A 27,368-nucleotide genomic window follows, 5' to 3' on the forward strand; every position below is an offset into this window, starting at 1 on the left:
CAGATTCCGGCTGAACATCAGGAAAAACTTCCTGACTGTTAGAGCAATACGACAATGGAACCAATTCCCTAGGGAGGTGGTGGACTGGGCTCACCCACACTGGAGGTGTTCAAGACGAGGCTGGACAGCCATCTGTCAGGGATGCTCTGACTTGGATTCCTGCATTGAGCAGGGGGTTGGACTCGATGGCCTTGTAGGCCTCTTCCAACCCTACTATTCTGATTCTATGATTCTATGATTCTATGTTAAAAGCACATTTTATGCTGAAGATCCAAAATGTAATTTTCAAATCTACCAAATTTTCAAATTCACCAAAGTGAATTTCAAGAATGCTACTAATCAGAGCTCCAGGAACATATACATTGCTCTCCAGTTATATTGGATGACCCAGTTTGCATGGCAAATTGTGGGTTAATTAATCCTAACCCTAAGAACTACTTGTAGTTTTGGGTTGTTTAACCCACAAACAATCCAATGTGTCTGGATTTGCACATTGTGCAGGTATCTCCAATAAAGCCAACTGGAGGCTGTTTATGCAAAGTGGAAGTGGCTCGTGAATGGCATGCAACCTGGCAAATAGTAGGTTAATTAACCCACAATTTGCCACCATGACATGTGAACTGGCTCAATGTGAACACTCAACATGGAACATACTGTATATCTGCTGAAAGGGATAAATGTTGAAATTGCTCCAGTTATTTTGTGCTGTGACAAAGCAATCTTTCTTCATCCCTTCGTCTATATCTCTGACCAGGAAACAACCCAAGACTTGCCCAGACATGCCCATGCATCTATAGATACCAAAAGCTGCATTACTACGTACCAAGACTAACTGTCCCTTGTAAATCCCAATGTGTGCATACTGGATAAGAGCAGAGGACTGCATACATACTGTTATATTGCTTGATCCTGTAAAACACAGACACATACACACAAATAGTTGAAACTGAAAGTTTAATTGCAGTTTTAATTATACAAGATGGTCTGCTTTGACACTTTTATTTCATTTTGAACCTCTTCCTACCAACACCACATTTAAATTATGCAAATAATGGTTTAATTTAATATCGAAATCAGAAATGTCAAAAGAGTTTATGTTCTTAAAAGAGATAATTGTCTGGCAATTAATCTGAGAAACATGAGGAAATAACAGTCCATGGTTCTGTAGAGTACAAGTTTTATCTACTTGGGATTTTGTAGGCATCTAGGATAGCAGTGTTGTACAAGAGTAGGAACCATAAAAAAGTGATCTGTGAATACATTTTTAGTCAATAAGTGAACATCAGTAGTAGTTATATTTTCTCTTACTTCAAAGGGTCATAGCCAAAGACTAATATATCTTGGGCTAAAACAGGCTAGAAACTACATAGTCGGTATAGGTGCCATCAATGAGACCTTCCCCATTGTTGTGAATAAACCAGCAAGGGACATTTGTGCCATGCTTTGAGTCTTCTGTGTAATCTTTTTGCCATCCCCTAAAAGGGAAAACACACAGTAGTGAAATCCAAAGTTCAAATTTCATGCAGGCAAAATACTATCTCCTAAGTATTTGAATTACTGTCTACCTGGTTACTGTCAGCTGGTTATTTTTCACAATCATCGTAGCATCTGGTTTCTCAGGATCAGACCCAGGATGGACTTCAAGAATGTTGAAGTCAATTGGGTGAAAGAATTGCCCTAAAGGTAAAAATAGTAATAGCAGTTACAACTATTATCTGGAGTTGCTTCCACACAGACCATTTAGTGCTGTTGAGGCATTGCTCTTCCACAATAAGCTGGGACTGGAATTAAAATGGTGGTTCTACATGGCACTTAATATAATACTAAATTTCCCAGTCCAATCCCACAAAGCCTATCACTATAGACAAGATCCTAATATATTAGTTAATGTATTGAAAACATTTCTAAACTTCTTTTTATAAGTTGCTTTGAATATTTTATAGACTATTTTTCATAGGAAAGCAAATAAAACAGTAATATCCCTGGCCCTTTAATCAGTGGTTACCTTTTTACCTTTTCTTTTACAGTCTACTTCTTGACTACTGGCTCTTCATTTAGTTTCTTCCTGTTCATTGTAACACTGGAATAGTAATAAAAAATGAGCAATTGCTCAGGATGCAAAGAGGGAAGCAGGAATTAACTTTCCCCCAGGCAAAGGAACAAGAGTAGACTAATTAAGGGCGCAATCATATGGCCACTAGTCAGCGGCTAGATGTCCATTGGATTGGTCAGTTCCTGAGAGCCAGCCTCGAAGCCCATGCTCTGAGGTTGGTTCCCGGAGAACCGACCTCCACCCTGTCCCGCATCGCCTCATAGGCAGTGCAGATCAGCCCCGCTCCCCGCACTCGGAAGAACAGTGCACAGCAGGGGAAATTGGGCGTTCCCAGGGGTGGCATGGGGAGGTCAGAAGTGCCGGTACGACACTTCCTACGACACTTCTGAGGTCCCACAGCTAGACAGCCAAAATCGGCTGTCTAGCCGTGAAAGCAGGCAGGTGGGAACGAGGAGGACATCTGCTCCTCACCACTCCTCCCACCCGGCACTGGATAGATGGTCACCCCCAGGTTCAAAGGCGACTGTCGATCCCAATAGAGTTCCCTAAAGGACCAATTCAGGAATTCTGGGGCTGCATGAATGAACAGGAAGAAGCTAAGTAGTCAAGAAGCAGAAGCCACCTAGAAATACACACACACTCAAACAAATAAGAAGCAAACCACTAAGAAACAAATTGCCTGTTGCAAGAAAAAACCTCATTAGCACTTTGCAAATTCATACTGTATGCTATGGGCTGGTGCTACAATTGTGTTTTTCATTTTTAAAAAATCATTGAGCAGGGAGGGACAGACCTGAAAAAGAAGGCAGGCGGACAACATGGAAAATGTTGGATTACAATGATTTGGTAGTAACATTGTCTGGACTCCCCATAAAAGCTGAGTAAATGCATTATTTCCATTCTGGAGAAAACAAGTGATGTGGAAGCAACCTTGATCTCTCTTAGGTGGTAAACGGTGCATGGGCTGTACCATTTCAGACTAGAGGTACGCTCACATAAGTGAATATTTCACCATACTAAAGAAAATCCTGCACATAGAAAATACAATGTCAGGGAAGAGAGTGCTAGCCTATCCTTCTGCTTCCTATAATAATTTTCTATGTGGAAAGGTTTTATATCTATAGACATAGACACAGATATAGACAGATAGATAATGGCCCTGTTTAGGCATTTTTAATCTGTGTAGAACAACACACGGGGAGAAAGAGCTCTCCTGCCCCGCCTCCCCATCATGCATTTCCATCACCTTGTGCTCTCATGTAGGGCGATGGTGTGAAGAGGAGAGCCTACTGCATCTGTCGAGGCTCTCCTCGTGAGCCAGAATGCTGGAAAATCAGTATTCTGGCTTGCATGGGGAGCCTCCAGAGACAGAGGGGGCTCTGCTCTTCAGGCAGTCATCCTACACAAGTACAGGGCAACAGGAGCATGCGAGGGGGGAGGGGGGGTGGAGCGCTTTTTCTCCCCATGTGTTGATTCTACACATATTAAGAGCACCTGAACAGGGCTAGATAGGGAGATATTTGGTACATCATTCAGTCACGTGAGCTTCCTCCTATAGTCTGAAGCTGCACAGGCCAGACACAAGTTTCATACCTCAGTGAGAACTGAGCCACAATTTCCATTAAAAGACCTAATTTTAATTATAAAATTGCTCATAATGATCATTAATTGCTACTGTTCGAGTTCCAAACACATGACTTGGGAATAAAATCCATTGATTGAATATATACTTCTTAATAATAAGCTTAGTGATGCGTAGGAATAGGAATGGATCCATCTGTCTCGTTCCAGTCTGTGTTACTTTTGCCCATCCCATTTCAGCACTGATCTGCAATTTTCTAAAGATTTGCACAAATGCATTTTTAAATGTATTTTCTCTCAAAATATACCTTGTTAAATGCATTTGGATACATTTTTTGAGCCAAGAACTGTATGAAAGTCAATGCATAACTAACAGCCTAATCCTGTGTGTGTTTACATGGAAGCCCCACTACGTTCAGTAGGATATACTCTGAGGTAAGTATGCATAGCACTGCATCCTAAGTTTAGATCCATACATTAGTAGACCTGGAGGTCTGGGTCAGCTCACTTCATATCAGAATTTACAAAGATTTAATTCCTCAGGTATCACTAGTTAGGAAAGGAGTCTGTCTTTTTCAGTCAGTGACTCTTTTTTTTCCTATTGTGTTACACAATTTGTGCACTGGTATGATATGGCTGTTTATAGGTGTCAGGAGGTCGCCCCTGCTGCCTTCTGAGATCCTCAGGTAGCCAGAATCAACATGCAGACCATAGGGCTCTTTTCCAAGGCTTTATTTCCATTCAACCTAATGACGCTTATAGATGCTAACTGCTTGATCCTAAGAGTGAAACTTAAGAGAGCAGCCTACTCGGGGGTTCTAACCTTAGGAATCAGTTGATCTCAGTTTAGAAGGGAAGGCGGGAAACCTCTGAACTTATGGGCTAGGAGGAGAGAGTCCACCCCTTTCCCGTGGGGCACGCCGCTGTTGCCGTCATGCCAAGTGGGCTGAGCGCTTCCTCTCAGCGCCCGCCATCTCCCGCTTGACACTGCGTCAGTGCCTAGTGTCCAGAAACTGCTGTTGCGCCTCCCTCTCCCTGCCAGGGTCACTATCATTCTCAGGAATATGTACTGGAGGGGCTCTCCCCCTGGCTGCTCCTCTGAACAGCGCGCGGGTTCCTCTCCCACAGTTTCTATCTCTTCCTCAGAATCAGAACTGCTTTGGGGCTCTCTGGGCTCCAATCCAACCCTGACAATAGGGTAGCTGTAGTACTGTGGACAGAGACTGAATAGAGATATAAATATCCATCTTTCACCTTGGATGGAGGTTTTTCCATTGATGACATCATGATAAGAGAAACTGGTCATGAAAGGCTTTTAAGCCCTTGTTTCCAAGCATACAAAATAATATTAAGGCAATAATTTCTTAGCCTTAGGAAAGATGTACAAGAAAAAACAATAAGGAAAGGGATTGCATTATTTCAATTAATAAATCCAGAAAGTGCAATGCGCTGGCAGAAGAGGACCCATTCTTTGGGACTTCAGGCTCTGGCTTCATCCATTGGCCAGAGAACCAAGGGCCACTGGGAAGCTGCACCTCCTGCCTCCCAGAAAGAGGATTATGGCAAGGGGGAGACCAACCTGACTCAATACATCCATCAGCGATGCATTTGCTTTCCTTCCCCTCCTCCCTCCCAATCCTTCCTTTTGTGTTGTTTCTTTTAGACTGTAAACCTGAGGCCAGGGACTGTCTTAATATTAACTTTTGTAAGCCACTCTGGGAGCCTTTTACAGGCTGAAGAGTGGGGTAAAAATGTGTTACATAAATAAATACATAATTTTATAGGCCTGTAGTAAACAGATGTACATCCTGACCTTATTAATGTTTACTCAGACTCAGAGGGACGCCCTATTTTGTTCAATGGAACATACTAAGAAGCAAATGTCTTGTATCCCGCACCCCACTGCACTTCCAACATTTGTACTTGCTACTCTCCATCTTTTCTGGAAGATTTGCAAACACATAGTGTTTTACCAAGAAAGGGCCTTCAACATTAAAAGGCTTTCAGACCTCAGGAATGAATAATCCTTTTCTCATTTCCCATATCAAAATCCTTTCATGAATTCATATCCACTAGACCATGTGTGTGCTCATACCTAGTAGACCATGCGTGTGCTCAGACAACCTGTGACTGTTCATGATGTAGAATCCAAGAAAACCTCTGTGTTTGGGATGTTTCCTCCAGGCTTGGTGCAAAACCACTTCGAAAGTTGCTCCCTCTCCCATTGAGACTTCCAAACTCTTTTTTCGGATGATTTTCAAGGTCAAGCTAGTTTGCATCAGAAAACAGGGTATGAACAGAAGAGTGCAATGGACAGGGCCAGACCAAGCCGTTTCACTGCCTGAGACAGTGTATGCCACTGCTGCTGCCATCACTGCCACACCTCCGCTGCCCCCCCCCCACATGCCGCCAAAGAGAAGCCTTGCAAGGCTTTACCAAAGTCCTATGAGACTTCGCCAAGCTCATGGCAAACTCTTGTGAGACTTCAGTGAAGCCTTGGGAGACCTATGAGACATCTCACAAGCCATGGCTGGTCAAGGATATATAAGGCTTCTCCCCATGGTACATGGCCTCAGTCTGTAGGAAGCCACTGCCCAGTCTGGTCCTCCAACTGGTGGCCAGCTTAGCCAGAGGCCATAGAGGACCTGGCTTGGCAGCTGCTGCCACTCACTTTCTCTTTTGTTTAAAGTGCAGTGGCTGTTGCATTTCAAACCAAAGAGGAAGTGACCCATCCGTGGTTTTCCACAGCTCAGCAGGAGCCAGCTTCACCGTGGAGTGCCCAACCAGTGGTGGGGACTCCAGTGGTTTGGTAGGGAGCCAGCCTGTCTGTGGAGGGCCCAACCAGTGGCAGATATCCAGTGACTCAGCCTGGCCCTGGAGTGCCCAGCCAGATGCTAGCAGCAGGGGCTGGAGCAGAAGCAGCTGTGGGGAAGGACACGCCTGTTCCGACATGGCCATCACACCATGTAAGGGGCTCAGTCAGACAGTGGCAGGGTGTGGGTTCATTTCACCACACACACCCATATCCGCTACCTGAGACAAGAGGCTCAGTGGGCCTCATGGTATGGCCAGCACTGTGGGAACAACATCACAGTAGCTACAGCTGATAAACCTGAATGAAAAACTGTTTGGTGAAGGCTTTTTGAGGCTACAGTCCTATACACACTTACCTTGGAGTAAGTCCCACTGAACTCAATAGAACTTATTTCTATGAAGACACATATAGGATTGTACTATAAGAATGCTCCTCCATACCTCCAGTGAGCATCAGCTATTGGGTGGTATAGAAATGTAATAAATCCATACATAAATAAACAATTTTAATTCCCTTATGCACAACCTTGTTGTCCCCCTCCAGCAATCTGCTGGAGTGCGCCCCCTCACCTCCTGCCCCTGTATCAGATCAGATGAGTAAAAGGCTTCACTTAAGAGCCCCTTATAGTGATGGTAATCCTATAAAGTAAGAGATATAAAAGGGGTCTATTCTCAGCCCAATTGCCCCTTTCTGCCTCTTACCTTCAGGCTATAGAGGATATCCCAAAGTCTGAAGCAGATCTTACTGTGATGTATGTTTATCATTCAGAGATTCAAATCTCCACTCTGCTATGAAGTTCAGGCCAACTACCATTTCTCAGTCTAACCTAGCTCACAGGGTTATTGTGAGAATATAGTGGGGGATGAGACTATGGTGTGCCCTAAGCTTGTTGAGGCAAGGGCGCATCATAGTCTCATGAAATTAATAAAAATAATAAAAATGAAATTAATAAATAACATTTTGATGGGTCAGTTTCCTCATTTGAGGTTTGTTTCCCAAGAGAAACTATTTTTAAAACATAGTTGGTGTGTGACCTGTGAATTTTACCTTGGATGCAGCAAGGTGATTTCATCAAGCCATAAGAATGTCATCTGCTTTGTGCCATTGTGGAGAATGATTTTCTCAGGAGTTACTTCCAGTTTTAAATTCAACTGTGTATTCAGAATCCCAATTCTTCCAATATAGGTATTGTGTGGACCTGCATCATTACTGCTCATAATGTCTCCAACAAGCTGCCCATTGACAGTAACACCTAAAGAGAGAGAGAGAGAGAGGATGAAGAGAAATAGAGTATAATTAAGGAAATGTTCTGAGAAAAATTGTTGTTGTTCAGTCGTTAAGTCGTGTCCGACTCTTTGTGACCCCGTGGACCATAGCACGCCAGGCCTTCCTGTCCTCCGCTCTGTCCTGGAGCGTGCTCAAGTCCATATTCATTGCATCGGTGATGCTATCTAGCCATCTCATCCTCTGCCGTCCCCTTCTCCTTTTGCCTTCAATCTTTCCCAGCATCAGGGTCTTTTCCAGGGAGTTTTCTCTTTGCATTACGTGGCCAAAATAGTTGAGCTTCAGCTTCAGTATCTATCCTTCCAATGAGCAGTCAGGGTTGATTTCCTTTAGGATGGACTGATTTGACCTCCTTGCAATCTAGGGGACTCGTAAGAGTATTCTCCAGCACCACAGTTCGAAAGCATCAATTATTCGGTGCTCAGCCTTCCTTATAGTCCAGCTCTCACAGCCATACGTTGCTACTGGGAAAACCATAGCTTTGATTATACGAATCTTTGTCGGCAAGGTGACGTCTCTGCTTCTTACTAGACTGTCTAGGTGTGCCATAGCTTTCCTCCCGAGGAGCAAGCGTCTTTTAATTTCATGGCTACAGTCACCGTCTGCCATGATCTTGGAGCCCAAGAAAGTAAAATCTGTCACTGCTTCCATTTCTTCCCCTTCCATATGCCAGGAAGTGATGGGGCCAGATGCCATGATCTTCATTTTTTTAATGTTCAGTTTCAATCCAGCTTTTGCACTCTCCATTTTCACCCTCCACAAGAGGCTCTTTAGATCCTCTTCGCTTTCTGCCATTAGGGTGGTATCGTGTGCGTATCTGAGGTTGTTGATCATTCTCCCGGCAATCTTAATTCCAATCTGTGATTCATCCAACCCGGCGTTTCTCATGATGTACTCTACATATAAGTTAAATAAGCAGGGCGACAATGTACAGCCTTGTCGTACTCCTTTCCCAATTTTGAACCAGTCGGTTGTTCCATGTCCAGTTCTTGCTGTTGCTTCGTGAACCTCGTACAGGTTTCTCAGGAGACAGGTAAGGTGGTCTGGTACTCCCATCTCTTTAAGAATTTGCCACAGTTTGTTGTGATCCACACAATCAAAGGCTTTCGCGTAGTCAATGAAGCAGAAATAGATGTTTTTCTGGAATTCTCTTGCTTTCGCCATGATCCAGCGAATGTTGGCGATTTGATCTCTAGTTCCTCTGCCTCTTCGAAACCCAGCTTGTACTTCCGGTAGTTATCGGTTCACATGCTGCTGAAGCCTAGCTTGTAGGATTTTGAGCATCACCTTGCTGGCATGTGAAATGAGTGCAATTGTACGGTAGTTTGAACACTCTTTGGCGTTGCCCTTCTTTGGAATTGGAATGTAAACTGACCTTTTCCAGTCTTGTGGCCACTGTTGAGTGTTCCAAATGTGTTGGCATATTGAGTGCAGCACTTTAACAGCATCATCTTTTAGGATCTTAAATAGCTCAGCTGGAATACTGTCATCTCTGCTAGCTTTGTTGTTAGTAATGCTGCCTAAGGCCCACTTGACTTCACTCTCTAGGATGTCTGGCTTCTTCGACCTCAGTGGTTGGGGCATAGACTTGAATTACTGTGATGTTGAATGGTTTGCCTTGGATTCATACTGAGATCATTCTATCGTTTTTAAGATTGTACCCCAGTACTGCTTTTCCCACCCTTTTGTTGACTATGAGTGCTACTCCATTTCTTCTAAGGGATTCTTGCCCACAGTAGTTGATATAATGGTCACCTGAATTAAATTCGCCCATGCTTGTCCATTTTAGTCGCTGATGCCCAAGATGTCGATGTTCAATCTTGCCATCTCATGTTTGACCACCTCCAGCTTACTTTGATTCATTGTTCTTACATTCCAGGTTCCTAAACAATATTGTTCTTTACAGCATCGGATTTTCTTTTCACCACCAGACACATCCACAGCTGAGTGTCCTTTCGGCTTTGGCCCAGCCGCTTCACTCTTTCTGGCGCTACTTGGAAATTCCCTCTGCTCTTCCCCAGTAGTATATTGGACACCTTCCGACCTGAGGGGCTCATCTTCCGGCATCATATCTTTTAGCCTTGTGATATGTTCCATGGGGTTTTCTTGGCAAGAATACTGGAGTGGGTTGCCATTTCCTTCTCCAGTGGACCACATTTTGTCAGAACTCTCCGCCATGACCTGTCTGTCTTGGGTGGCCCTGCATAGCATAGCTTATGGCTTCACTGAGTTATGCAAGCCCCTTCGCCACATCAAGGCAGTGATCCATGAAGGGGCTGAGAAAAATAAACCTTAGTAATTAAAAGAGCAGTGTTATATGGGCAAGAAAATGCATTATAGAAATGAAGTTGTATGTTTTATACAGATATATAAATAAAATAATTACTATAATAGTGATTTTGGCTCTCTGAGTCAATGAAGCTTCATTCTAAAGTAGCTGATGAGTGGTGGGAGACCTGTGTCTGGACAGTATCACTTCAACCTACCTGTAGCTGGGTCTCTAATTAGGTTTAAGACTACGCCGGGATCTTCATTAATGTTAAAGCAAAGCGCATCTTCCTTTTGGGGCACATCTATAATGAAGTGTGGATCTCCATCAACTGCAATAGAAATTTCCATTTAGATCATCCTGCCCTTTGTTCAAAGCTCTCTGCCAATATTACAGATTATAATGTTTCTTTCCCTTCATTTGACTGGGAATTGCCTTTTGAAGGTAAAGGCTGGAAATATTGAAATAAATTCCTTTTGCCTTTAACAGCCATACTATGCTCAAGGAAGAGTCCACAATCCAACACAGAGTTAGAAGATCAACCTAGTGGAACCTGGTGGAGATAATATACACTTAAACAATTCTGAGCACAGGAAATTGTTTTTAGTACCAGAATTGAGTACCAGACATCACAGTCCTCCTACACACACACACACACTTACTACCATCCCCACAAGCGTTTTTAATTTCAGCAATATAATTTAGAGTTGGAGAGAATTATTTTGTTATTGCTACTGTAGAAACATTGAGAGTAAGAAATCCTTGCTGATCAACTGCTAATCACCCAGAGATCTACCAGTAGTTCCCAGTCTACCTTGTGCTCTCCCCTGCTTTAGGCTCAACCACTACCTCCTTCCCTGTCATACATGGTTTTTTTTAATTAAATTTCATGGTTCTTTCCAGGTTTGCTGTGTTATGTGAATCAGCTAGTTAGTGGTATGGAACCATGGTTATAAGTGAATTTGCAAACCATAGTTTAGAGGCAGTGCTGACCATGATTTGCCATTTCAGATGTCATAGTAAACCATGGTTAGAGAAAACCAGGAAGTGGAGGAGCAAATTTGCATGTTACCAGGGAGGTTGTAGTGCATGAGCCTTCCAGCTTGTTCCTAAGCCTCCAAACCATGGTTTACGATCTTTGTCTCTATATTATGATGGAATAGAATGCTTACTAGCAGACTTTAGAGCTTAATGTTTTGGACCCCTCCCCCCACCACACACATTATTTGTAAACAAGTCAAAACAGAACTCACCACTAGTATACCTGTGAGTTGTTGCTGGCCTGCTATATGATGGAATAACAGGTGATGATGCTATGTAGAAAGAAAGAAAGAAAGAAAGAAAGAAAGAAAGAAAGAAAGTCAAAACAGAATGCCTATGTATTTTATCAACACTATGAGGGCTGAATTTTCATCCTAATTTTAAATATGTACTTCATGAATATAACTTGATAGTGTAGTGTTCCAGTCAGACATTAGCAAGGTTTCAGTGAACCTCAGTTGTATTTCACAGTTATTCTAACGGTTTTGGTATTATTGAATAAATGAAAGGGGGAAAAGTAACCAAGATACATGCAATACAAACATATAGATTCTACTACATGTATTATTAGATACATTGGGAAGGATCCAATGGTGCCCATGTGCTAGCACTATGGACATTGCGCTAGCATCAACCATCTCTAGTGCAACATGATTAGAGCTTGCTAGGGAAATGGATTTCCCACTTGATAGCACAACAAGTTTCCTGGGAAACCTGTTGTGCTAACAAATGCTACTGACATTGGGCAGGTGTTGGTTTACACTAGCACTATGTCAATAACACTGGTGCAGCGATACGGTTGGATGCTTCCCTTAAAGTGCAACATTGCTATGACTGGGGAATTTGCCAGCTAGAAGTATCTCCTGCATGCCTGGCTGCTGTCAAGGGCTCCTTGGTGGCCTCTTTCAGTCTAATCCAGTAGCCAAGTCCAGACACAGACAAAGGGATTCTTTTCAAAGCTTTATTCCTTTTTTACAACTTAACTCTACTATTAGCAACTAGCTATGAGCAGCAGAGTACCTATGCCCCCAGTTGGAACAGTTGGTCCCCGTTTGAAGGAGAATCACTGGCAGACCCTGAACTTATGGGCTAGGGAGAGTCCCTCCCCTTTTCCCTTGGATCCTCTGGGTGCAACCGCTGCTTGCGCACCAACCGGGCACTACGCCTCCTTTCCGTGCCCTCCATTTGGCGCCGCTCCCTGCGTCGGCGTCGCGCGTCCAGCAAGCCCTCTTCCCGCGCTCTCTCACTCCCGGGACCACTATCTATGTCAGGAATGCCGGTGGGAGGAATCTCTGCCAGCTGTTGGCCCTGGGAAGGATGAGCGCGCTCCTCTCCTAGGAGCGGCTGCTCCACCTCAGAATCAGAACTGCTCTGGGATTCTATGGGCTCAGTGTCCACCCAGAAATCTGCAAGGATTAAAAGGGGACAACTGAGCCTTTACAGAGTAGGGACCGGGAAGATCTGCTGCCTTGGCTGCCAAATTTTCCTCCAAAGATATCGTATTCCCCTACCCCTCACCAATACCAAGATGCTTCAGCCTACAAAACATGGTGTACTCCACAGGTGGCCACTACCATAAATTACTTTTAAAGGGTATTTGTCTTCAACAGACCACTTAATGGAAGTTGTGTCTCTTGGGGGCTATAAGCCATGCTAATTAAATGGAACCTTCAGATTCAAAGGTGTTATACCACTAAACACCAGTTGTTAGGAGGGATGCGGGGGGGGGGAGGCTGTTGCCTTCAGGCCCGTTCGCTTATGGGAACTGATCTTTTCAGTGACACATACCTTGCAGTCTCCAGTCAAACTAGACAGATTACTGATGTACCATTTGTTCCGTGTTTTTTTAGATACAGACATGGAACTGGGATTTCAAGCATTCTGGCTGTCCTGGTAGACAGCACTGTGCTTAATGGTCTAGTTCAGGATAGGGCAGCTCCTAATATCCATGTCAAAAAACTGTAGACATAGATTGTATTGTCTGTAATGCTTTCATAGCTGACTCACAAATTAATTTCTAGCTCATTATGCCAATGTCATGCTCACATTTCCATTCAAAAACCAGGAGCAAAGATTCACAGATTCTCACACTAATTTAACATCGGGATTCATCTTTAAATATACGCTTGTTCTGTCTTTGGTTCTAGTGTAAGCAAGCATTATTGGTATCACTGCCTTGTTGTGGCGAGGGGGCTTGCATAACTCAGTGAAGCCATAAGCTATGCCATGCAGGGCCACCCAAGATGGACAGGTCATGGTGGAGAGTTCTGACAAAATGTGGTCCACTGGAGAAGGAAATGGCAACCCACTCCAGTATTCTTGCCAAGAAAACCCCATGGAACGTATCACAAGGCTAAAAGATATGATGCTGGAAGTTGAGCCCCTCAGGTCGGAAGGTGTCCAATATACTACTGGGGAAGAGCAGAGGGAATTTCCAAGTAGCGCCAGAAAGAGTGAAGCGGCTGGGCCAAAGCCGAAAGGACACTCAGCTGTGGATGTGTCTGGTGGTGAAAAGAAAATCTGATGCTGTAAAGAACAATATTGTTTAGGAACCTGGAATGTAAGAACAATGAATCAAGGTAAACTGAAGGTGGTCAAACATGAGATGGCAAGATTGAACATCGACATCTTGGGCATCAGCGACTAAAATGGACAAGCATGGGAGAATTTAATTCAGGTGACCATTATATCTACTACTGTGGGCAAGAATCCCTTAGAAGAAATAAGTAGCACTCATAGTCAATAAAAGGGTAGGAAAAGCAGTACGGGGTACAATGTCAAAAACGATAGAATGATATCAGTACGAATCCAAGGCAAACCATTCAACATCACAGTAATTCAAGTCTATGCCCCAACCACTAATGCCGAAGAAGCTGAGGTTGATCGGTTCTATGAAGACCTACAACACCTTGTAGAACTAACACCAAGAAAAGATGTCCTCTTCATTATAGGGGATTGGAATGCTAAAGGAGGAAGTCAAGAAATCACCGGGATAACAGGCAAGCATGGCCTTGGTGTACAAAATGAAGCAGGACAAAGGCTAATAGAGTTTTGCCAAGAGAACACGCTGATCATAGCAAACACTCTTTTCCAACAGCACAACAGGCGACTCTACAGATGGACATCACCAGATGGTCAATATCGAAATCAGATTGATTATGTCCTTTGCAGCCAAAGATGGAGAAGCTCTATACAGTCAGTAAAAACAAGACCTGGAGCTGACTGTGGCTCAGATCATGAGCTTCTTATTGCAAAATTTTGGCTTAAATTGAAGAACGTAGGGAAAACCACTAAACCATTCAGGTATGACCTAAAACATATCTCTTATGAATATACAGTGGAGATGACAAATAGATTTGAGGGATTAGACTTGATAGATAGAGTGCCTGAGGAACTATGGACGGAGGTCCGTAACATTGTTCAGGAGGCAGCAACTCAATCCATCCCAAAGAAAAAGAAATGCAAGAAAGCCAAGTGGCTGTCTGATGAGGCTTTACAAGTAGCTGAGGAAAGAAGGGAAGTGAAAAGCAAAGGAGAAAGGGGAAGATATACCCAACTGAATGCAGAGTTCCAGAGAATAGCAAGGAGAGACAAGAAGGCCTTCTTAAATGAACAATGCAAAGAAATGGAGGAAAACAATAGAATGGGAAAGACTAGAGATCTCTTCAAGAAAATCGGAGATCTCAAGGGAACATTTTGTGCAAAGACGGGCATGATAAGGGACAAAGAAGGCAGGGACCTACCAAGTACAAGCTGAGTTTTGAAGAGGCAGAGGAACTAGATATCAAATCGCCAACATTCGCTGGATCATGGAGAAAGCAAGAGAATTCCAGAAAAAGTCTATTTCTGCTTCATTGACTACACGAAAGCCTTTGATTGTGTGGATCACAACAAACTGTGGCAAATTCTAAAAGAGATGGGAGTACCAGACCACCTTACCTGTCTCCTGAGAAACCTGTACGAGGGTCACGAAGCAACAGTAAGAACCAGACATGGAACAACCGACTGGTTCAAAACTGGGAAAGGAGTACGACAAGGCTGTATCTTGTCGCCCTGCTTATTTAACTTATATGTAGAGTACATCATGAAAAATGCCGGGTTGGATGAATCACAGATTGGAATTAAGATTGCTGGGAGAATGATCAACAATCTCAGATACGCAGACGATACCACCCTAATGGCAGAAAGTGAAGATGATCTAAAGAGCCTCTTGTGGAGGGTGAAAGTGGAGAGTGCAAAAGCTGGCTTGAAACTGAACATTAAAAAAACAAAGATCATGGCATCTGGCCCCTTCACTTCCTGGCATATGGAAGGGGAAGAAATGGAAGCAGTGACAGATTTTATTTTCTTGGGCTCCAAAATCACGGCGGACGGTGACTGTAGCCATGAAATTAAAAGACGCTTGCTCCTTGGGAGGAAAGCTATGGCACACCTAGACAGTCTAGTGAGAAGCAGAGACGTCACCTTGCCGACAAAGATTCGTATAATCAAAGCTATGGTTTTCCCAGTAGTAATGTATGGCTGTGAGAGCTGGACTATAAGGAAGGCTGAGCGCCGAAGAATTGATGCTCTCGAACTGTGGTGCTGGAGAAGACTCTTACGAGTCCCCTGGACTGCAAGGAGGTCAAATCAGTCCATCCTAAAGGAAATCAACCCTGACTGCTCATTGGAAGGGCAGATACTGAAGCTGAAGCTCAAATATTTTGCCACCTAATGCGAAGAGAAAACTCCCTGGAAAAGACCCTGATGCTGGGAAAGATTGAAAGCAAAAGGAGAAAGGGACGGCAGAGGATGAGATGGCTAGATAGCATCACCGATGCAATGAATATGGACTCGAGCATGCTCCGGGACAGAGCGGAGGACAGGAAGGCCTGGCGTGCTATGGTCCACGGGGTCACAAAGAGTCAGACACGACTTAACGACTGAACAACAACAACAACAAATAAATGAAATACGGTTGCAACTTACATTGCCGAGTAGCTGTAAATGAAAGAATACAGAGAAGTCATTCAGTGTGAATACACATTTAAGTGCATATTTTCTCTCAAAATAAATGCATATTTTGAAACATTTTGAGAGCAATCCTATGGCCCCCAGACACCTGAGTACTTTCCCCTCTGAGGCTGCAGACAGAGCTACAATCTTAGAGGGGGAAATCGAGGCAGGGAAAGTTACATGGCGGCTCCCTCTCCTGAGGTCTGAGCTCCAACCTCAGGAAGGAAAAAAAGAGGGAGGGTTGGAGGGATGTCAGTGGGCAGGCAGGGGAGAGGCCATGGATCTCCCAGATCCAATGGCCGCTCAGCCCCTGTCCCTGCCCCCAGCAGCGTGAGCCAGTTAAACTCGCTCAGAAGCCCATCTAACATAAAATGCTGCAAAGGAGGACAGAGAGGCTAAAAAGCTTCTGTTGCTCCTCCCGCCCTGCCAGCAAGAGCCTGCCAGGGCATGGGATTATTGGAGGCCTCTGACCTCAGAAGCTTCCATCATTCAGGCATCAGTCCCACAGGATTGCACCCTTAACTGGCAAGTACTGTGTCACAATATTAGGAAAAGTGCAACATCTGGTAGTTAACCAAGTTCTGATCCACACATTAGTCAAAGAGGTGCAGATCATGTCACTTCCTATACAAATTCTCAAATATGGAACTCTACCATTTTCTGGACATTCTGGACTCACATGTTAAGAATACAAAGAAAAAATAATATGGTTGTCCTAGAAAAACAAGATGAAGTGCTTCACAACTTCAGCTCAGGAAAAACTGGTATTAAGGTGCAATCCAATGCATGTCTACACAGAAAAAAGTCCTACAACTCCCAGCATGCCCCAGCCAGCCACACTAGACCAATAATTAAAGTAAAATGATACTTAAAGGTAAAACGATAAGTAAATCAAACTTACCATCAGCTGTTTCCAACAACGGGTAAGAAAATAATAAGAAAAAAAGAGTTACAATTTTTAGATCATCTATTCTGATGTAAGGTACTTAAACATTCTTAACAAAATACTGTTCAGTAAGCATAAGGGATCTGATACAAAGCTTTACAGGACTGTGGAATAATCACGTCTACTTCTACAGAATGGATCTATGAGCCTGTGTTTTTTTTAAATGGCCTTCACTATGAGGTAGATTTAGGGCTTCTCCACATGGGCTTTTATCCTGTGGTTGAGATTGGTTAGAGCCTCGTATGGCGCAGAGTGGTAGGCGGCAGTATTGCAACCAAAACTCTCCCCACGACCTGCATTCGATCCCAGCGGAAGCTGGGTCCCAGGCAGCCGGCTCAGGTCGACTCAGCCCTCCATCCTTCCGAGGTCGGTAAAATGAGTACCCAGCTTGCTGGGGGAAAGGTAGTCACGACTGGGGAAGGCAATGGCAAACCACCCCACTACAGTCTGCCATGAAAATGCCAGCGTAAGCGGCGTCCCTCTAGGGGTCAGTAATGACCCAGTCCTTGCACAGGAGGAACCTTTCCTTTCCTTGAGATTGGTTACTCACAGAAGTTTGCAGGTCCTTTACATGATATCATCAACCTCCACTGCCTCTGTCATGGTTTCTAACCATTTCTGTGGCTTAATTTGAAACTGAAATAATGAGCTAATATAAAGAACTGCTGTGAATTGGGTTGAATTTTCCATGTAAAGAGGAAGTGGCACTATAACAACTCCGCCATCTAGTGGCTGTATAATCAAACATATAGACCTTATTTATTTATCTATTTATTTATTACATTTATATCCCGCCTTTTTTCCTCTTTAAGGAACCCAAGGTGGCATACATTATCCTCCTCCTCTCCATTTTATCCACACAACAACAACCCTGTGAGGTAGGTTGGGCTGAGAGTCTGCAACTGGCCCAAAGTCACCCAGTGAGCTTCCATGGCCAAGTGGGGACTAGAACTCAGATCTCCCAGCTCCCAGTCCATATAAAGGACCAAGCTTAATCCCACAAAAAGTCTGGAAGCCCCAGTAAAATCGCAGGATAAAAAGCCGCTGTGTGGAGGAGCCCTTGGTGCCCATACAATGCTCTCTTCACCCCATAATGTCAGATAGTTATTCACCGCAGATGAATATACAGGAGGAGACATGCTACAAAATTACCAGCTACATAATGTAACCAAATAACTAAATCTCATCTCAGACAGCTGCTGCAGGTTCTTTGTCACCCCTCCAGCTCTGTTTTCAAGTATGGCACAAAGAGAAACCTTCTATATCAGATGGCTGAATCATGATGCTGGTAAGGAAACTGGATTAAATCCAAAGTTAGCCTTAGAGTAGATCCATTGAAATTAATGGGACTTAAGCTAGCCATTTCAATGGGTCTACTCTAAGTAGGACTATCTTTGGATTTAACCTTGTGTCTATAACCCTGGGTTCCCCAATGTGATGCATATGGATACCGCTCTTGGTGCCCACGTGACCAAACTCCCTGCCTATCCTGATTTTTATTTAAGATTTTTTAAGTTGTTGTTGTTGTTAACTGGGAAGCTGGCATTCTGCAAAGTGAAGAGCTGCCCTCCAGCATCATCTTTATTTGGGTCCCAAATAGTGGTTTTGTGTCTTAGAGCTAAGACTCCACTTTTGTCTTGTACTTAGGTTATTGGGCAAGTTACTATTCTTTTAGTATCACCAGTTTGACTTCTGGAAAATGAGTGTTTTCTGACTATGCCCACCATGGCAGCCATTTTATGAATGGGCAACCCCCCTCCCATGGCAGCCATTTTATGAGATCACATATGACATTCTCTCAAATGTCCAAATGGGCCCACCGACCCAAGTTGGAGCCCCCTTATTTTCTTATTCTGAATATTAGTGGATATGCTGTTGAGGTTACTTCCCATTACCTGTTATTGGCCAGAAGACTAGAATACTAGAAAGTCAGAGCAGATTTTAACAGTGGTATGTATATGAAAAGTCTTTTGGGAATCAGCGAACTAAAATGGACAGGCATGGGCGAATTTAATTCAGGTGACCATCATATCTACTACTGTGGGCAAGAATCCCTTAGAAGAAATGGAGTAGCACTCATAGTCAACAAAAGGGTGGGAAAAGCAGTACTGGGGTACAATCTTAAAAATGATAGAATGATCTCAGTACGAATCCAAGGCAAACCATTCAACATCACAGTAATTCAAGTCTATGCCCCAACCACTGAGGCCGAAGAAGCTGAGGTTGATCGGTTCTATGAAGACCTACAACACCTTCTAGAACTAACACCAAAAAAAGATGTCCTCTTCATCATAGGGGATTGGAATGCTAAAGTAGGAAGTCAAGAAATCACCGGGATAACAGGCAGGCATGGCCTTGGTGTACAAAATGAAGCAGGACAAAAGCTAATAGAGTTTTGCCAAGAGAACATGCTGATCATAGCAAACACTCTTTTCCAACAGCACAAGAGGCGACTCTACACATGGACGTCACCAGATGGTCAATATAGAAATCAGATTGATTATGTCCTTTGCAGCCAAAGATGGAGAAGCTCCATACAGTCAGTAAAAACAAGACCTGGAGCTGACTGTGGCTCAGATCATGAGCTGCTTCTTGCAAAATTTCGGCTTAAATTGAAGAACGTCGGGAAAACCACTAAACCATTCAGGTATGACCTCAGTCATATCCCTTCTGAATATACAGTGGAGGTGAGGAATAGATTTCAGGGATTAGACCTGACAGACAGAGTGCCTGAGGAACTATGGACGGAGGTCCGTAACATTGTTCAGGAGGCAGCAACAAAATCCGTCCCAAAGAAAAAGAAATGCAAGAAAGCCAAGTGGCTGTCTGAGGAGGCTTTACAAGTAGCTGAGGAAAGAAGGGAAGCGAAAAGCAAGGGAGAAAGGGGAAGATATACCCAACTGAATGCAGAGTTCCAGAGAATAGCAAGGAGAGACAAGAAGGCCTTCTTAAATGAACAATGCAAAGAAATCGAGGAAAACAACAGAATGGGAAAGACTAGAGATCTCTTCAAGAAAATTGGAGATCTCAAGGGAACGTTTTGTGCAAAGACGGGCATGATAAAGGACAAAGAAGGCAGGGACCTAACAGAAGCAGATGAGATTAAGAAGAGGTGGCAAGAATACACAGAAGAACTATACAGGAAAGATCTGAATGTCCCTGATAGCCATGATAGTGCGGTCACTGAACTTGAGCCGGACATCCTAGAGAGTGAAGTCAAGTGGGCCTTAGGAAGCATTAGTAACAACAAAGCTAGCGGAGATGACGGTATTTCAGCCGAGCTATTTAAAATCCTAAAAGATGATGCTGTTAAAGTGCTGCATTCAATATGCCAACAAATCTGGAACACTCAACAGTGGCCACAAGACTGGAAAAGGTCAGTTTACATTCCAATTCCAAAGAAGGGCAACGCCAAAGAGTGTTCAAACTACCGCACAATTGCGCTCATTTCACATGCCAGCAAGGTGATGCTCAAAATCCTACAAGCTAGGCTTCAGCAGTATGCGAACCGAGAACTACCGGAAGTACAAGCTGGGTTTCGAAGAGGCAGAGGAACTAGAGATCAAATCGCCAACATTCGCTGCATCATGGAGAAAGCAAGAGAATTCCAGAAAAACGTCTATTTCTGCTTCATTGACTACGCTAAAGCCTTTGATTGTGTGGATCACAACAAACTGTGGCAAATTCTGAAAGTGATGGGAGTACCAGACCACCTTACCCGTCTCCTGAGAAACCTGTACGAGGGTCAAGAAGCAACAGTAAAAACCAGACATGGAACAACCGAGTGGTTCAAAATTGGGAAAGGAGTACGACAAGGCTGCATATTGTCACCCTGCTTATTTAACTTATATGCAGAGTACATCATGAGAAATGCCGGGTTGGATGAATCACAGGTCGGAATTAAGATTGCCGGGAGAATTATCAACAACCTCCGATATGCAGACGATACCACCCTAATGGCAGAAAGCGAAGAGGATCTCAAGAGCCTCTTGTTGAGGGTGAAAGAGGAGAGTGCAAAAGCTGGTTTGAAACTCAACATTAAAAAAACTAAGATCATGTCATCTGGCCCTATCACTTCCTGGCATATAGAAGGGGAAGAAATGGAAGCAGTGACAGATTTTACTTTCTTGGGCTCCAAGATCACCGCAGACGGTGACTGTAGCCATGAAATTAAAAGACGCTTGCTCCTTGGGAGGAAAGCTATGGCCAACCTAGACAGCATAGTAAGAAGCAGAGACATCACCTTGCCGACAAAGGTCCGTCTAATCAAAGCTATGGTTTTCCCAGTAGTAATGTATGGCTGTGAGAGCTGGACTATAAGGAAGGCTGAGCGCCGAAGAATTGATGCTTTCGAACTGTGGTGCTGGAGAAGACTCTTACGAGTCCCCTGGACTGCAAGGAGGTCAAATCAGTCCATCCTAAAGGAAATCAACCCTGAGTGCTCATTGGAAGGACAGATAATGAAGCTGAAGCTCCAATATTTTGGCCACCTAATGCGAAGAGAAAACTCCCTGGAAAAGACCCTGATGCTGGGAAAGAATGAAGGCAAAAGGAGAAGGGGACGGCAGAGGATGAGATGGCTAGATAGCATCACTGATGCAATGAATATGAACTTGAGCACGCTCCGGGAGAGAGCGCAGGACAGGAAGGCCTGGCGTGCTATGGTCCATGGGGTCACGAAGAGTCGGACACGACTGAACGACTGAACAACAACAACAATGTATATGAAGAGAAGACAATTGTGTAGTTTAGTGTAAAGCACATTTTAGTACTGAATGAAATCTACACATCAGTGCCATGTACTATGTTTCAAACATAATCTTAAAATTCACCAGCTAACTGGGGAGTGAGCTGGGGGTCACTACTCTCCTGCAAGACACTTTTTAGAAGTATAATGTAGCTGTACCTTCTAGAGGCTTGTCAGCAAGTGCTGTCTTATCCTCATTGTCTTCTGGCTTTGTGACCACCATGGATGTCAAAGGAGTCACAAAACTATATTTCAGGGACATTTCCAGGGCTTTAGCAGTAAGATTAGTCTTTTCATCTCCCTTTGCTGCATTGCTGGATGAAAGAACAACACCACATTATTTATAGTGCCCCTCTGCAACTGTATAATGCAGGCAGGGGAAGGTCAGTAGTGGTGGGCACTTTCAGGGAACATGGCCCACACTGATCATGGCACTGAGGTCCTCCCAAAAGATGCTGAGGTGCCCCAGGAAAAGAGACTGAAACCCACTGCTTCTGGGCCATTGGGGGTTGCCACAACTGGATCCAGGACAAGTTGGGCACGATTTCAGGCCCTACTCACATGTAAAGTACAGAGGCTACTTGGAAGACCTAGATTTAGGATTTCATGATAACTGTACTAGAAGTGCCTTCACATAGTACAAGACTGACCCAACACACATGTCCTTCCATCCACTTTTATGCCAAATATAGAAAGCACATCTCTCTGGAAAATAATGGGACAATTGCAGTGCAGTCCTATATATGTACGGCACAAGCCCATTGTACTCAATGGGACTCCAGGTAATTGCGCATAGGATTGTAGTCTTATTGAATTGGATGCAGCCTATTTCTCCAAGAGTTTTAGCTTATTCATGACATCGTAAAGCACTCTTCAGTACCGTTTTTCCAGAAGTTGTTGAATGGTGAGATAAGCCCAGAGTCTCTCAATATACTCTCCAAATATGTACTTCTGCTCTTCAAGAGCTTTAGCTGTTTCTTCAACATCTGCTTGTTCAGAGAATGTCAGGTCATCTTCTGCCTGTTAGAAATTTTTAACAAATCTTTCTGTTTATTTAGGACACAATCCTATGCATGTTTAGACAGGAAAAAAGTCCTATAACTCCCAGCATGCCCTAGCCAGCTCTGCTGGCTAGGGCATGCTGGGAGTTATAGGACTTTTTTCTGTCTAAACATGCATTGGATTATGCCTTTATTCACTTAGTACATCTGTACACTACCTTTCTGCCAAAGCATTCAAGGCAGTTTACAGTTTAAACAGCAAGGATAGCCAGCTTCAGCTAATATGTATAACATGTCAGTTCCTTTCTTTTGTCCATCAACTGCCCAGTGGGAAAGACCCTGATGACTTTTGCTATGATATCAATGTTCATTGTGATTTTATTAATATCCAGGGATCAAAGCGTAATGGGCTTTTGTTGCTCCCATCCTCACCTCACGCTCTCAGCTGGTTGCTGTAACAATGCAAAAACTCACAAAAGTTATAGTTACTAGCCACCATCACCCAAAGCTTTCTTAATAAATAATATCTAATAATAAATATACTTCTTCCTGGCTCTCTGGCACTGTGAGTGTGTGTGCTTCAATTTCTTATATAAAATACCCAAAATACTGTATATCTGGATGCCAGCAGCATAAGCATAACAGAGAATTTGGGAAAGGCAGGGAGGCAACATCAACAAAACACGGGAGGCTTGGGTATGGAGAAGGGTTGACAAACTGTTTCAGACAAAGGAAGAAAACATACATGTATACATACTAACTGAAGCTGGTTTTTTGCTACCTTGCTGGTTCCAAAACCAAATTTGGATCTGTACACCATCAGAGGCTGTAATGCCAAGCTGGAAATATGAGTCATCATGTCCCCTATAAGTCAGTTGCACTTTCTTCCAAATGTCTTAGCAAATAAAGCATCATGTAGAACGGGCAGGCCTAACTTAACACTTACCCCATGAGCTTTCACCTCTGCGATAATACTGTCGAGGTCATTGTCTGTTATACGTCCAGCCACAACTATTTCAGAACCATCATAGTAGTGCTTAAAACTACTTTGAGTCAGGTCAGAGATGGCATTCTCAGGGTACTTTAACTCCACTTCTGTAAGTAAGGGATTGGCCACCTCATCATAGAAGCCCTAGAAAAACAAACCTTTAAAACTTAAGCACTGTGTGACCAAAGGTATATGTTTAAAACTGTATTTCCTACCCTATCCCATAGCTTCAGTGCAGTTCTTAAATATTTTCGAAAAGAGCATAAGCATGCATATAAATATATACAAATTGCAAACATATATGAACCTGGCCACAGCTTAAGAACAGCACTGGAGGCCCTACTCATGACCCCACCAATAAGATCAGCCTGGTTGGTGGGTACTAGAGACAGGGCCTTTTCACTGGTGACCCCTACTCAGTGAAAGTCCCCGAAGACATTTCAGTGCAGGACTAGCAGGGGCTTTGCAATTCACATATCTGACTTCTGTGGGGTGGGTCGGGTGAGGGACACAAGGAGGAATGGAGGAAGCTAACATCTGTACATGTCCTAAAATCTGATCTGTACAAAGTTAATGCCAGTGTGGTGCAAGGTGCATCAATGCTAGCATGGTGTATCACCACCCAGTGTGGTGCATGGGTCTTGGGACTGGATGTGAGAAACCCATGTTCAAATCTCTGCTGAGCTATGAAGCTCACCAGGAATTCTTAGTGAAGCTACTTTACAGGGTTGTTTTGCTGTTATGCTAAAATGCTGCTTTAAGGAAAGGAAAATGCATCTTGGACGAAAGGCTATTGACTAATCCCTGCACATTAGAAATAGGAGAATTTCACACACACACACACACACACACACACACACACTGTATGAAGACCAAAAAATATGCAGTAGAATATTTGTGGTATGCCAAAGCAGTTTATCTCACATTCTGGCCCCTATTTTTATGAACAGGTGAAGAGTTAAGGAGCAATTGTTTTGCCAGGACAAGGACAACCAAGCTACTATTTGACCCCTCTCTATAGGGCTGTGTAAAGTTGGGCAACTGTGAGCTGCCTCACACCATGCTTATTCAGAAAAGAACACTACCTTATCTTTTTTAGCCTTAAAATAAAAACAAATATCATTATAAATTTCAGAATAATTGAAACACTGGCTGTCACTTAGAGGTGAATGTTATTTTTTTAACCTGTAACTGTAGGTCTGAATCAGAATCTTCATAGATACGACGAGCCACTCCATTGTTCTCAGCTGCCATCTTTTCTAAGGACCCATAGTCAAGATCATAACCAAACCCAAGATTATATAAGGGGTATTTTCCTTGAATTGCATTTCTGACATTATCTAAAATTACTTGGGTGTCTCTTTCTCCTGCATGAAAATAATAAGATAATTAGCATTTAAGTTCTTGGTTACATAATTTAAAAAAATTATTATTATTATTATTATCATTATAATTAAATACATGATTTAATCAGTAAAATTTATAAACAATAATAAGCGATTGAATGAACCTATGTACCAAGCATGCATGTCAAAAGCACAAATACCTTTATTTAAGGAGGTGTTTGACTTATGTTGATAGTTTTGCGCTAGTTTTTATGAAGTATAAAAATGAAAATAACCAGAACAATGGAGCTGAAATACTCTGGTATTTTCACAATTTAGTCTTGAATGACCAGGCCTTTAAATATTGATGTGAATCTTGCACCCTTTACTGAAATTTATTAACACTCCTCCTCCATGGAAATCTGAAATAATGTCCATCTTCAAGTCTTATAGCAGTTTCATGAAAATCTGACATGTTCCATAGTCATCTTATATGAATGAAAAGGCTATTTTGCCTGTCAGGAAATATACCTTTAGTGGGCCTGCCATCTGTTAACATGATAATTAAGGAAGCACTTCTTTCTGGCACAGAACCAATTCTCTGAGCTTCATTCAGCATTTCAATCCCAGTCATTAAGCCACCATTAAGATTTGTCCCTGGAACATACAGAGGAGCAAGATTTTAAACGTAGAGGGTGCCTAAAAGGGCACTTGACCACAAACTGTGTATTTGTTACCCACTTATAAAATAGAAGTAACTTCTCTATATGATGAAAGAGAACCCATTGCAATACTCCATAGCCACATTAGACTTTTAGAACAATTTGATGCAGTACAAAAAGAAGAAGCCATTTCTCACTGGTGGAGCATACCCTTTGCCTCTAGAGAGTTCCAGGTTGAACCCCCAGTTAGAGTCTCAGGTAGCGGGTGCTCCAAAATATCTCTGTGTCAGGCCCCAAAGAGCCACTGAAAGGCTAGCCACAGTCAACAATACTGGACTACATGGACCAATGGTCTAATTTAGTATAAGACAGCTTCATACGTTTTTATGAATTCACAGCACATACTTGAGGTGGCCATTCATTTCAGGATAAATTGGAAAATGAGACAAATGCGGTCTTTTCCTTCCTTTCACCATCTGTCATGAGCCAAAAGAAGCCAGAGGTACAACATGATTTATTCTTATTTTATTTGACCATTTATACCCAGCCTTTCTGTGATCAAATCAAACTTAGATGACTCCTGAATCACCAGCTATGCATGCAGCAGCGTTTGTGCCTCCTTTGTTTGTTTGTTTGTTTGTTTGGTTTCAGACAGTTCCCCTAGCCACTGCCAGCAGCAGCCTGGGATGTAGCTAGGTTTGATGGAGAGGAGGGAGAGAGAGAGAGAGAGAGAGAGAGAGCACATGAAGGAGGAAATTGATGCTCTATCTCTCCAATCTTTGACTTGGACATTCTAACAGAAGTGTCCATCAACCTGATAGGTCTTCTTTCCACACAGGAGCCTCTAATCACTTCTAACTATGGGAAGGATGTGGAGGGGAGGGAAGATATGAAAACACGTTTTAGTTACCAGTTCCTTCACTCTTTGGAAAGAGACTATATGTCTTTGTGCTTGCCTTTGTGTGCAGATGAAAACACAGTTCCCCCTCATTTCTTTCTGTTTGTGTATAGCATTTTTATTTTCTAAATGTAGTTTGACTGGTTGGATCTCTATTCTCAGTGTGTTTTGGGGGGAGGGGAGGGTTAACACTTTAATTACAGGTGTTATTTCTACCTTGATGTATGTTTGGTGGGAGCTCAAGATTTTGGGTCTGTCCTAATGTTAAGTGTCCTCTCCCAATGTCTGGAGCTCATTCGGCTCTACACTACGGAGCTAAAAGCAATGAAGCAGATAGGATGACAGCTTCAACAGAAGTTGTAGAAAAATCCTCTTAAATCTTTAAAATCCAAATCTGATTAAAAACAAGTGATAGTACATGTTATTTTTGGCAGTGATGGTGGCAAGGAAGCAGAATGTTTCCATCATCATGTTGCCCATGTAGAATAGGTTTTTTTGAGTGGTTCATGCCCTTCTATAATGTTCATTTGGGTGTTCCTGCCTTCAGATATAAGGCTGTTGCAACTAGGGAAAGTGTCTTTTTTTTTGGTGGCATCCAATGTCTGGAATGCTTTCTCCAGGGAGGGTCACTTTGCACCAGATCTTATATTTCAGCACTGAGTAATGCAATTTTTTAAATCTGTTAACTGTTATCTGTTATCTGTTTTTTTACCTTTCTTTGCTTAAAAAAAAAAGTGTTTTAATTTTTATTAATTATCAGCTA

General features: G+C 43.0%; 1 protein-coding gene across 1 annotated transcript in view; it reads right to left on the minus strand.

The window, feature by feature from the left end:
* Positions 1-933: 933 nt before the first annotated feature.
* The window catches only part of LOC146354785 (inter-alpha-trypsin inhibitor heavy chain H3-like), a 53,088-nt gene continuing 26,653 nt past the window's right edge, over positions 934-27,368 (minus strand). The window contains exons 10-21 of the mRNA XM_084839780.1: positions 25,577-25,702; positions 24,906-25,087; positions 23,679-23,864; positions 22,612-22,751; positions 21,891-22,045; positions 17,855-17,872; positions 11,256-11,315; positions 10,220-10,333; positions 7,497-7,701; positions 5,730-5,902; positions 1,566-1,677; positions 934-1,475 (exon numbers count right to left, since the gene is read on the minus strand). Coding sequence (XP_084695906.1) covers positions 1,346-1,475; positions 1,566-1,677; positions 5,730-5,902; positions 7,497-7,701; positions 10,220-10,333; positions 11,256-11,315; positions 17,855-17,872; positions 21,891-22,045; positions 22,612-22,751; positions 23,679-23,864; positions 24,906-25,087; positions 25,577-25,702 — 1,601 coding nt within the window. The 3' untranslated portion in view covers positions 934-1,345. The remainder of the gene's footprint in view (positions 1,476-1,565; positions 1,678-5,729; positions 5,903-7,496; positions 7,702-10,219; positions 10,334-11,255; positions 11,316-17,854; positions 17,873-21,890; positions 22,046-22,611; positions 22,752-23,678; positions 23,865-24,905; positions 25,088-25,576; positions 25,703-27,368) is intronic.

The sequence above is a fragment of the Heloderma suspectum genome, chromosome 2 (assembly GCF_057233095.1).
Source record: "Heloderma suspectum isolate Gila_16-S chromosome 2, 16-S_ref, whole genome shotgun sequence".
NCBI lineage: Eukaryota > Metazoa > Chordata > Lepidosauria > Squamata > Helodermatidae > Heloderma > Heloderma suspectum.